Raw genomic sequence first — 13,507 nt, forward strand, 5'->3', positions numbered from 1 at the left:
TACAAGTTAAAATTTTTTTGCCATTTCACTTGGCCCTTTTAGGAGGAAAGTTTTATTTTGTTTAAAGACAGTAACTGGAAGTTAAATGGTGAATATTTTTCAGGACCGTGTACTAATAATCCTTGCGAAAACGGTGGCACTTGTGTTGATGTTGCACCAGGGAAGTACAAGTGTGACTGTCCGGAAGGATTTGCAGGAAGTACTTGTAAAGGTAATTTTCCAAAAAATGTCTCAAAACGTGGTCAAAAACGCATTTAAATTATACTAACAAATCAAAAACAAAGAGAAGCGATTGTTAATTTTTTTTTCGTTTACAATAAAGTAAATTAGTAACAGCAGTAGTAATATACTTTTAATACTAGGACATTTCTCAAATGATGTCAGATTTATAGGGGAGAGAAATGGGGAAACAATGACAGTATGTGAAATAGTGACAGTTTGTCACAAAGGAAACTGTAACAAGCGTGATTAAAAAGATTGTGTTTTATTTTCTTCTCAACGAAATTAGTATATACGTATATATAATCATTATTTAGCCGGTTTCGGGTATCTGTTCCATCCAGTTCCAGATTGAGAAATAAACATGATTCCGGGAATAAGAAATATCTTGTTTTGAACTTTTTGACCCTTCAGCCCAAGTGAGAATGTAGGAGTTAAAAGAAGTTACTACATTTTATGGAGTCTAATTTACCAGGATGTGGAATTTAAAATTCAAAAGACACTACATGGTTTTCAAGTTCAAAGTTGTTAATAAAATAAAATTTCAACCAGTCTGTCGAAAATGTCAAAAATTTGTACTAATGACGTTGCCAATGCATTTAAGTTATATTTACAGTTATTTGATAATTAAATAATAAATAAAATGTCTATAACAGTTTAAATATATCAGATGAAAAAATTATAAAGTAAACTATTTGCTAATGCCTTCTTAGCAAAGTCTTATGTAAATCAATCTACATCCTAACATTTATTCCATATATCCTCAATCATCTTTTTTTTTAAAAAAAGGGTTTAAAACATGCTGAAAAATGCAAACATTTGCTTTGATTTATACACACATTGTTATGTTAGAACTATATCTTGTATAATATGTGTTCGATTGAAAAGTATATTATATTTCAATTCTTTGTATTTAGCTATTTTGCAGTCATGAAAAAAAATGCCGTTTTTAACAGATATCTGGCACCGACCGTGAAATAAGGAAGGAATTTTAGAAATAAATTCTAGATCAAGTTTTAACGTATTTCCAGAAACAACAGAAGAACTAACAGAGCAAAATTATGCTCCATTAAAAAACTTAAGCGTAACAACAGATAGCTACACAACAAAACGAAAGCTTCATAATCTCAGACGAGTCAATGATATAATTCAGGTCAGAACACAAGTACAGTCACAAGCAGACTAATACTCTCTATTACTCCACCCTGCGAGGCTCTTCCCTATCTATATATGCTTGGCGAGAAACTCTGGAACTTTCGACATGATTCTAGATCTTGGCCAAATTCTATATATTTCTGGTATGAGTCCGTAAAAAGTTTAGTCCTATTGCTTCAAAACTCCAATTTTCCATAACTATCATTTTGCCGCCAAAATTGTTGCCAAGCATCGCTAAATTATTAAGATTATCGCCTAGTCGGTAAAGATGACGCTGAGTCTTCTATAAGAAATGAATTAGGCCTACTTCTCTTCTAAAGTACTTTGGAATTACGCTTATTTCTTTAAAACTTTCTTACTAAACTGTTTATTTAGGGTCCGTCTGAGATATTCAGCCTCATATAAAAAGAATATTCGCAAAATTACACACATATTTACAAAATCGGAACAGTATGTATCTTAGTATATCTTACTATCCTATAAAATAATGATAGTTCTGTTTAGGTCACTGAATCCGAATTTTCAGTATTCTATCAAACAACTTTAGTCAAAACATCCAATAATTAGATAAAGAGTCGTCATAAATTCTTTTATTGAATTTTATTATATTTCACACTAAAATTAATAAAATGTTTAAAAAAATTGATATCTTTTTAATTTATGCTGTATATTTTTTAGATATTGTAAAAAGTCCTTGTTCTTTGAATCCGTGTAAGAATGGTGCCGTGTGTAAAAATGTAGATAAATCTTACGAGTGCAAATGTACTACAGGATTTGCTGGAAAAAATTGTGATAGAGATGGTATACATTTAATTTATCTTGTTATAATAAAAATTGCAAAAATTGTTAAAATTAAATAATTTAAATTCAATAATCAAACTAAATATATCTTTGAAGTTTCAATTATTCTTCGCCTATTCAGTCCAACAATAAACATGCTTTACAACAATATCTTCTTGAAATACAAGATAATTAAGATATTCTCTGTTAAAACTAATATTCATTGTTTGAATTAGACTTTTTAAACATCTTAAATTGAAAATGCAATTTTTCAAAGAACTTGATTAAAACTTCATTCTATATTTATATTTCTTTTTTCAAATAATAAAGATCATCCTCTATCAACAATAATTTTTGGATCAGTAAATTATAATTATTTATTTTACTTCTAAAAACATTTTGACTTCATACTATATTGCAAACATGGAGCGAAAACAGATGATAGACTGTGCGCAATCATATTAACCATAATTACGGGGTTAACTATAGGTATCTTCTTTTGAAATTATTTTGACTCCGTTCTATGTTGTAAACACGAAGCGAAAATAGATGGTAGGGTGTGCGCCTATTGACCATGATCACGGGATTTACCATAGGCAGCCTCAAGCAATATTTTTTTTTTCATTTCAAAAAATTCAGTTATTGAACGACCTTCAAAATACCCAACATTTAATTGACTGTAAATTTTGGTAAGGTTATAAAGGTCAAGAGAAACTTCTCAACCAATTCAAATGTGACTACAATGAAGATTCTGTCTTTTATGTCATCAAACTGTAGCAAATAGTCCTCAAATGCATTTAAAAAAAACTTTGTTCCACGATTATTTTATCTTATTGCTAGAACTGTAAGAGAAAAGGAAAAAAAATGAGAAATGATGATCTTGCTAAAATGTATTGTTCCTAAGTTATTATAGACATCAAGGTGACAGATCCGATGAAGAAGACATCAATTGTATTTCTGTATAATTAAATACTAACAATATATTAAAAAAATAACAAACGTGATTAATTTTTATTATAAACAACTTTTTCTGTGCATATTAAATTCAACTCTATTACTTTTTCAATTGCCAAACTGATAGACTCTATCAATCATACAAAAATTTTAGCGTTAATGTAGATTTTTTTATCTCTATTCAGTTTTATTAACTATCCATATTGTTAAATAGACCTACATCTGTACGTACTGTGAAACCAAATAAAAGTAAAAAAAAAATACCCTAAAAAACTTTTAATCTAATTGAACGAATGAATCTAAATTTTTCTCTTAATCTAATTGAATCAAAATGATCGAATTTTCACGTACTAGGACTCAATCTTAATGGTTTATATCGGAGACCTAAAATTAGATAATTAATTAGTGCAGATAATATTTTTAGTTACGAGATCAGACCCTAAAATTAGTTCCTGAAAATAAGCATGTTTTTTTAAAATGGACATTCATGATTATTTTATTACATATGTTTATTTATTTTAATTTTTCAATTAGAAAGTTAAAACTAGAAAGATGGAGAAAGTAAATAAAAACGCATACATTGTACTTTAAATTTGTCTTATCATAAACAGGGGTGAAAGCGAGACGGAAAAGAGGAAAGGCTATTAGTAAAACCATTTCAGTTATTGCGAGTTTTCAGGAGAATTTTACTTATTCTTTTTTTAAGCTATGCAACAATATCTACTTTATTTCAGAAACGAAGCAGTTTTATATATATGCTGAAATTATAAAAGTAATATTGATAGTTACAGATATTTTATTTTTCTTGAAAAAAATACTAGAATGAAATGTCTTTCGTACCAGTTTTTACCCTTTTCCGTCTTGCTATATAAGGAATTTCAGCCCTGGTCATAAATTTGTTTTATTTATCAACAAAATTTTACTCAGACATCTTATTTGTCATTCAGAAATCCCACATATCTGATCTCAATATTTCTTGCAATTTTCTATCTAAATTGAACCAGAAGATATGAATCAAAGTCTTGTCTCATTTTATAAATAAGGACTAAAATTTAAAATGCAATATTTGAAAATGAATTATTATTTAATAGAACCGATTTCAATTTCGTTTGAAAAATGCCACTTCATTTTTGATTAATTATGCTCACATGCGTCATTTACTGGTATCTAATTTGAAAATTTCTTTGATTAAGACAAATTAAATATTATTAAAATTTTATTGCTTGTAGTTTCCACAGAATTACTTGAGCTAGGATGCAGGGGATTTTCCCGATAGTTTGTATATTCGAGACTTCAATCACAATTTTAATTTTTTTTTCTTTTATAACATAATTTTAATTTTTTCTTTTATTATATATTTTTAATTTTACGAAATAATTTTATTTCCTTTATTTTTCATTATACCAAATATTTCTGTTTTCAGACCTATGTTATAAGAATCCTGGACTCTGTAGAAATGGTGGAACATGTGAAACAACACTGAACGGAGGATTCAAATGTACTTGTCCTCCGGGTTTCTCAGACTCAAAGTGCCGCAAGGGTGAAAATTCATTTTATAACTATATAACTATATATATATGTAATACAAAAATTAAATACTTTTGTATTAATAAAAGCATTAAAACTTCATTCGTTTTCATAAAATGTCTCAAAAAAAAATGTGAAAACTTAAATGTTACCCAAACAAAAGGACAGTTAACACTTAGCAAAATTTGTGAGTTTCCCTTATTACGATAGGCGAAATTTTTAACTCAGTTAAGTTTTTATACTTGATACTGATTTACCATATGCTTTAGTAGGGTTGTAAACTTGCAAAGATTTTTGTTTGTTTATTGATTGTGTCGAGCCAGTTGTTACTTAATTTGGTAAGAGATTGATCACCTCTGCTAATTCCAACAATGACAACTTATCTTTGCACATTAGACAGCAAACTTCTCAAAATGTTAAGGTTAAACATTGTTGAAAAAAGGTTATTTGTAAGAAAGAGGACAGTCATACCAACATAAAGTTTATATATTCATAGTATTTTAAAATTTTTTTCTTGGCTTACCAAAAAAATTTTTTTGGGGGGGATGTAATACAAAACTTTTGTATTAATAAAAGCATTAAAACTTCATTCGTTTTCATAAAATATCTTTAGTGAAAGATAAGGGTAGGGGACTTCAAGGCTAAAAACATGCCAATGAATAATAATTAGATTCATACTTCAAAAGGGAAGTTATTTTAAGATCTTTCACTTCCATATAAGGAAAGATTAAACGATTTGCTATGAGTAATAAATAATTTGATGAGGCGTAAGAATGCACAAGGAAGGCAATATGACTAACCTCTTCACACAGTTTAATCATCCTATAAAATGCAGGAGCAATGTTTTTGCGTGTGCTTTTTGTTGTTTATCATGCTTAAATAAAATCCGTCAGCTTAGACGGGACATGGGTCACCCTCCATCTCCAGCGGGAGGGGGCTAAGATGTATGCTTTCACCATGGCTACTAAATAAAAAGATTATGCACAATATGGACTCGTTAATCATGCTGCTTTGACTACTAACTAACTAAAAAATAACGGTGTGGTTACACCGTTATTACATATATATATATATATATATATATATATATATATATATAAAAGTGCAGACATATTAAAAAAGGGCCCGATTTAAACAATATGGATAAATTATAATTTTGGCGATGTCGATAACATATCAGCAACGTGCATTCGTGGCCATCACACATACGGCCACCATGGTTCTGTACACATACCCGAAATTACACAGAACTATGATGCAGTGAAAAGGTACCGTGCAGTCATTCACCTGGATCTCTACCACCATTCACGGGCCCAGATTGGTTATTGATCAGACCAATGAAGACGCTCCTGTCTGTGACGATACGTTAATGGTAGCAGCAGACTTGGTTTCCTCACTGGTCGTTCATATTGCTGCAAAGAAATTTTCAACAGTTTAAGCGCAAACTTGCAGTCACTCAAAAAACTACATTTCCTTACTTTATAATGCAGTTGTTCAGCTCTCTGTATCAATGATAAGATGACTGTCTTCTTAGCTGTTAATAGGGGGAAGGGAGGACAACTGATATACAGCACGATTTTCCGCATGCCTATCTTCTACCTATCGCATATATATATTCATTGGAAATATCAACGTGACCGGCCATTATGTAATGTAATAAATCACAACCCATGTTAGTTATAATATTATATTTACTTTATCAAAGTCAAACGAGTGCCGTTAGGCAATTTTTTCGCCTTACAGGAGGCTTCACAAAAATTTTTTTAAACCAAAAATAATATTCAAGTTCAAATTGAGTTTAAGAAATTTTCTGTCAGACTTCTATATGTATAACCATTATAGGTGTCGTCAGCTACGTGCTATACATGTATGTTCAGAAACTCTATTTTTTATATCTTACCATGTTTAATCTGTTATTGAAATTTTACAAGTTTGGCATGCCATTTTCCTAGCGTAGCAATTTTAATGGTTAATAGTTACAATGGGTTCTTTTTTAGAAAACGTTTTTACCTATAATGAATTAATTTTCATAAGAAAGCTATTTTTATTTTTCAAAAAACATCTATTAAGGCCTTCAATTTATTCTTTTTATAGGCCTTAAAATCATGTATATTAAAACTAACAACTCAATTTGAATGTATTTTGTAGACGTTTGCTTATTTTCCTTCATAGAAAAATTTTTTTAATGCAATAGCAAAATATGTGCAAAATACTTGGTACGTGTTTTTTGTTTGTAAAAATTTAAGTTAAAGTAACACTTTTGACCTGTCCCTTTTTACTCGCTATAATAAATATCCAGTCCCATTACAAAGCAAGTTAAAAATGCATAATAATATTTATTTTTTCTTTTACATTATGGTTATTAAAAAAACATACTACATTGCTCCTTACACTTTTTTTATGCATTATTTTATCCATCAGAAAAATCTTGCCTCTCTCATAGTTTACTAGTCACTACAATCCTTTACTATAAGTATATCCACGAGAAGGTTACGTGATGAAAGAAGTAGGAGTGGATAGTTCATACAATTCTTAATCCATCATATGCTGCTAAAATATCGTAAATTCTCAGACTAAAAAGGGAACCATTTTGTATCCGCATTTTAGTCAAAAATTTTATTCCTTTCTTCAATTAATTTTAATTTAGTAAGTAAGTTCATAATTTATATTTAATAGTTTGAAAAACAAGCACAATGAGATAATTAGTAATAACTAATTGTGGACACAATACTATCTCATATGAAATTGTCACCTTTGTCCCTGTTAAGATTCCCTTTAAAATATATTTTAATACCGGAGTCAAATTATCTGAAACAAAACCGACTAAAAATATTTATTAAAGATAAAGTATTGTACATAATGTGTCTATTTTTTCATTGCCTTATTGATTGCTATATGTATTATATAATGCAGTATACATTATAATCGATTGTTTAAAGTATGCAAAGAAAGTAACCAAACTTTGTTTAAAGATTGACGATGTTATGCAGATTAAATGCAATAAAAAATTTTTCAAAAAAAGTATTTATGAAATTTTTTTTATACTCTTGAAAGATGAAGAATCACGCAAAAATTCATTTATTTTTCTCAAAAAATAGGATGCGAAGAATTAGAAGGTAGCAAGATATGTGCAGCAAAAGGAGAACACTGGACATGTGTTAATAAAGAACATGACAAATCTATCTACAGTTGCATCTGTGAACCTGGATATAAACTAGAAAGTAACAACTGCATAGGTAAAGACATATATTTAAAATATGCAAGAGTCACTAGATATCCAATACCTTCTCTACAAAAATTATGAACTCCTTTCTTAAGACAAAATAGTTTTAAGACTTTCATTTTAAGATTAGCTCGTAAAATGCATCTGGATACCAAAGAAGATTTTTAAGAAAGATAAAGAAAAGATTTTTTAAAAAATGAAATAAATGGATAGATGAACAATCTATGTTAATAAAGAGCATCTCTTTCTTTGGAATCTCACGATTGCAAGAAACATCTCTTTCTTAAGAATTGTTAAACTTGAAATCTGAACTACTGCTGAAACTGCTCAAATAAAAAGAGAAAATAAAATCATATGTTGAGCAGTTTTACATGAATTGGTTTCTTTCAATCAATCATTTCCACCCATTTATAACTACCTTCTTTGCTTTTAAAATTTTTTTATCAAGAAACTTTAAGTATAAAGTCAATTGATGACAACAAACAACGCTGAAAATTTCTGAAATAATATTTTGGTTCTTAGGCATTTTTGCAGTTGGATTAAAAAAAATAATTCGCAAGTACTATAATACGGATGCAAGGACCTGCGTTGGCTTGAAAGAACTTAACTTTAAATTGGACAGCGACTAATTTTCTTTTTAAAGGAAAGGTGGTTGTAAACTTCGTATTCAATACTTTAAAGAAAATACTTTGTAAAAGATTTTTTAAGGAGTCGTATTATTTAAAAGTTATCAATTTTCTTTATAATACTTTTTTTTTAAATTTCTTACATTTTTCAGAAGATATTTATGAATGCAAACCCACTGACTGTACTGGAGAAAATACGGAATGTGAAACGAATAGCAAATATTATACTTGTGAGTGCAAAGAAGGTTTCAAACCTCAAGATGAAGCTAAAAAAGGACAAAAGGATGCGGAATGCATTAGTAAGCAAAACTTCAAATTAAAAGAGTTATTCCCTTTCAAAATTTTAAAATAATCTATGGATTATAAGAATTAAATATTGAATAAGGATAATAAGATTTGAATAAACAAATGAAAAATTAGAAAAAATATGAGAAATTATGTTTTGTCATGGAAAAGATCTTATATACTATTATCGTTCCAAAACACTTTTAAAATAATATAGGTACTTATATACATATCTATATACAGGGGTAGGACAAAATAATGGAAACACTACTACAGTAACACATTCTTTAAATTTTCACAAAGAATACTTAGAGAATTGCTTTATCAATTAACCAGCGATAAGGTTTTGCTATTTTGCGTAATTATCAATGAAGTACACAGCCTTTAGAGGTCTGAGGGACTAATTATAAATTCAAACGGAAAATAGTGTTTTTATACAACATATGCCAAAAAGTGTAGGAATAAATTTGAAACTTGTATATGCAGAATTAATTAATCTACATATAGAGGAGCTGTAACTTGCAAATAAATTTCAATTTTTGTATAAAATGAGTACCAGTAAGAAAAAAAAAGAAGTGTAATTCATCATTCAACTTTTACTTATCTAAATAGAACTAAAGCATGTAACTGTTATTTTAATATCAAATCAAAAAAAAATTGTTCCTAAATTTTCACATAATATATTAATTTTCAAAAGTGTATTCTACTCTCTGCTTTCTTCTCGGTACTTACACGCCATTTTATTGTAAATTTCCTTCTAAATAATTCTCATAGTCTAAAAAAAAGATTTTTAAAACTCTTTATAGGAAAAATCGAAAGAAATGAAATCACGAATTTCACTAAAAATTTACATTTACACATTAAGTAAGATGCAATGACAATGTAAGAATTTAGTGCAACATTGTATTGCAGTTATTCCTTTACGGGAGCGTAAGTGTAACGAGAATTAACAAGAGATATATAAATAAAACGCATTATTACACAACAAGTTTTAAAATGTGGAGGTTCTATAATTAGCAAGACATTTTCTCTACCGTATTACAGTATATTAACGTGACAGAAAAATGACAGCGAAACATCGATAAATGGATTTCTTGTATGTAAAGGATTCTTATAATTACCAAAGGTTTTATTCTCTCTTTTGCGGTGTTAAACTGCGCATTTCATTTATTTTATACACTATTTCTCAACACTAATTTATAGATCTTCACACAAAACACTAACTTATAGCTCTTCAAAGAGCACAAGAATGTACGCGGAATGCCCACTTAGGACGACGAAAGATTCATAATGCAATATCACTAACGTTGTAAAATAAGTGCGAGTCATTTTTAAGTTTTACATAGCGCAGAACAATTCCACTGCATCTTGTTTGTCGTTTAATTTGATTGTTGTAACTGACCGTATTTAATACTATGAAGTCGTCTACAAACGTATTCACGTGAATACTATTTAGTATTATGGCAGTCTTCATCTTTTCTACCTATAGAGTAAGTGATTTGTTTCCATTTTAAAGCACAAAAGATGAATATCATGACGAAGTGACGGTCAAAATATGTCGAAGATATATCATGTTTAGACGTGCAGTCTTAATTATCAAAACATTTTTTTAAACAAAAAAAAATCTCTTGCAAGTTTTCCAGAGATAAAAAAAAATATCAGTAGTCACACAATGCGTGGAGTTTAAGTGTTGTTCCTTAAATAGTGCAGGATATTTTTCCACAGTAATCATTCAGTTGGGGAAGTTTTCAACTTGCACAAATAAAGATAACCAATAGAGAAGAACTTTTCCTCTAATATAATAACAGATGTAAATAAAAACTTGAAGTAAATGTTATGCGGATTGCTCGTAGATTAAGGAGAGAAACAGGTGTGTCAAAAGAAAGAAGACTTCTCTACTTGCAATAATGATAAGCTAAATTCCTACAAATACTCATGCAACTGCTTTCATGAGTACAAAATAGTTAAAAATGCATTGGTAAATATTTGAATCAGTTTACGATATCAATATTTTTAATCTAAAAAAAAATATAGATCTTATTCTTGCGACTGCCTTCCTGTTTCTAAAATCGACAAGGAGAAATGCATTGGTAAATATATGCATTTCTAAATGAATGATATTTTTAGTCTTAGGAAAAGAGAATTACTTTGTAAATACAGGAATGAAAAAAAAATTCTCAATATATTTCCTGAAAAATCTCGTTTACAAATAATTTCCTTGTCGCAATTGAAATATTTTTCTTATATTTCAGTTAAAACTGGTTGCGAGGGCTATGGAGGGAATGATGTGTGTCAAAAGAAAGGAGACTTCTTTACTTGCAATAATTACAAATATAATGCCTCCAAATACACGTGTGACTGCATTCCTGGGTACAAAATAGACAAAGAAAAATGCGTCGGTAAATATATGTATTTCTTAACGATAGCAATATTTTTAGTCTCAGGAAAAATACTTACTTCGTAAATACAGGAATGAAAAAAAAATGTCTTATCAAATTTCCTGACAAAACTTGCTTACAACTAATTTCCTTGTCGCAATAGAAATATTTTTCTTTTATTTCAGTTAAAACTGGTTGCGAGGATTATGGAGGGAAAGAGGCGTGTCAAAAGAAAGGAGATTTCTTTGCTTGCAATAATGAGAAAATAAATGCCTCCAAATACACGTGCGACTGCATTCCTGGATACAGAAAAGACAAAGAAAGATGCATTGGTAAATATATGCGTATCTTAACTATTTCAATATTTTCAGTTTTATTTAAAAATTGATATTTTGCAAAGACAGGAATGAAAAAATAAGTCAATTCAAATTTAAAAAAAAAAAAAAAAAAAAAAAAAAAAAAAAAAAAAAAAAAAAACTGTTTATATCTATACCTTATGAAGAAATTAAAATATTTTTATTATATTTCAGTCAAAACTGGTTGCGAAGATAATGGAGGGAAAGAAGTGTGTCAAAAAAAAGGAGATTTCTTTACTTGCAATAATGAAAAAATAAATGCCTCCAAATACACGTGCAACTGCATTCCTGGGTACAAAAAAGGCAAAGAAAAATGCATTGGTAAATATATGCGTATCTTAACGATGTTAATATTTTCAGTTTTAGGTAAAAATAGATACTTTGCAAATAAAGGGATGAAAAAAAAGTCAATTCAAATTTACAAAGAAAAAACTGTTTATATATATACCCTATAAAGAAATTAAAATATTTTCATTATATTTCAGTTAAAACTGGTTGCGAGGATAATGGAGGGAAAGAGGTTTGTCAAAAGAAAGGAGATTTCTTTACTTGCAATAATGAAGAGATAAATGCCTCCAAATACACATGCGACTGCATTCCTGGGTACAAAAAAGACAAAGAAAAATGCCTTGGTAAATATATGCATATCTTAACGATTTCAATATTTTCAGTTTTAGGTAAAAGTAGATTATTTGCAAATACAGGAATGAAAAAAGAAGTCTATTCAAATTTCTGATAAAGCTGTTTATATCTATACCCAATAAAGAAATTAAAATATTTTCATTATATATCAGTTAAAACTGGTTGCGAGGATAATGGAGGGAAAGAGGTGTGTCAAAAGAAAGGAGATTTCTTTACTTGCAATAATGAAAAAATAAATGCTTCCAAATACACATGCGACTGCATTCCTGGATACAAAAATGACAAAGAAAGATGTATTGGTAAATATATGCGTATCTTAACTATTTCAATATTTTCAGTTTTATTTAAAAATTGATACTTTGCAAAGACAGGAATGAAAAAATAAGACAATTCAAATTTAAAAAAAAAAAAAAAACTGTTTATATCTATACCCTATGAAGAAATTACAATATTTTTATTATATTTCAGTCAAAACTGGTTGCGAGGATAATGGAGGGAAAGAAGTGTGTCAAAAAAAAGGAGATTTCTTTACTTGCAATAATGAAAAAATAAATGCCTCCAAATACACGTGCGACTGCATTCCTGGGTACAAAAAAGGCAAAGAAAAATGCATTGGTAAATATATGCGTTTCTTATAGATTTCAATATTTGCAGTTTTGGGTAAAAATAGATACTTTGCAAATACCTGAATGAAAAAAAAAGTCGATTCAAATTTCAAAAAAAAAAAAAAACTGTTTGCATCTATACCCTATACAGAAATTAAAATATTTTCATTTTATTTCAGTTAAAACTGGTTGCGAGGATTATGGAGGGAAAGAGGTATGTCAAAAGAAAGGAGATTTCTTTACTTGCAATAATGAAAAAATAAATGCTTCCAAATACACATGCGACTGCATTCCTGGATACAAAAAAGACAAAGAAAGATGTATTGGTAAATATATGCGTATCTTAACTATTTCAATATTTTCAGTTTTATTTAAAAATTGATACTTTGCAAAGACAGGAATGAAAAAATAAGTCAATTCAAATTTAAAAAAAAAAAACTGTTTATATCTATACCCTATGAAGAAATTAAAATATTTTTATTATATTTCAGTCAAAACTGGTTGCGAGGATAATGGAGGGAAAGAAGTGTGTCAAAAAAAAGGAGATTTCTTTACTTGCAATAATGAAAAAAGAAATGCCTCCAAATACACGTGCGATTGCATTCCTGGGTACAAAAAAGACAAAGAAAAATGCATTGGTAAATATATGCATATCTTAACGATTTCAATATTTTCAGTTTTAGGTAAAAATAGATTATTTGCAAATACAGGAATGAAAAAAGAAGTCTATTCAAATTTCTGATAAAGCTGTTTATAT

General features: G+C 28.7%; 1 protein-coding gene across 1 annotated transcript in view; it reads left to right on the top strand.

The window, feature by feature from the left end:
* The window catches only part of LOC107438888 (uncharacterized), a 137,526-nt gene that overhangs the window by 28,995 nt on the left and 95,024 nt on the right, over window positions 1-13,507 (top strand). The window contains exons 6-17 of the mRNA XM_087163864.1: window positions 104-211; window positions 2,053-2,175; window positions 4,532-4,648; window positions 7,734-7,871; window positions 8,637-8,783; window positions 11,022-11,168; window positions 11,333-11,479; window positions 11,678-11,824; window positions 11,989-12,135; window positions 12,614-12,760; window positions 12,930-13,076; window positions 13,242-13,388. Of these exons, the coding sequence (XP_087019990.1) occupies window positions 104-211; window positions 2,053-2,175; window positions 4,532-4,648; window positions 7,734-7,871; window positions 8,637-8,783; window positions 11,022-11,168; window positions 11,333-11,479; window positions 11,678-11,824; window positions 11,989-12,135; window positions 12,614-12,760; window positions 12,930-13,076; window positions 13,242-13,388 (1,662 nt within the window). The remainder of the gene's footprint in view (window positions 1-103; window positions 212-2,052; window positions 2,176-4,531; window positions 4,649-7,733; window positions 7,872-8,636; window positions 8,784-11,021; window positions 11,169-11,332; window positions 11,480-11,677; window positions 11,825-11,988; window positions 12,136-12,613; window positions 12,761-12,929; window positions 13,077-13,241; window positions 13,389-13,507) is intronic.

The sequence above is a fragment of the Parasteatoda tepidariorum genome, chromosome 5 (assembly GCF_982258835.1).
Source record: "Parasteatoda tepidariorum strain Cologne lab strain chromosome 5, Ptep-v5.0, whole genome shotgun sequence".
NCBI classification, from domain to species: domain Eukaryota; kingdom Metazoa; phylum Arthropoda; class Arachnida; order Araneae; family Theridiidae; genus Parasteatoda; species Parasteatoda tepidariorum.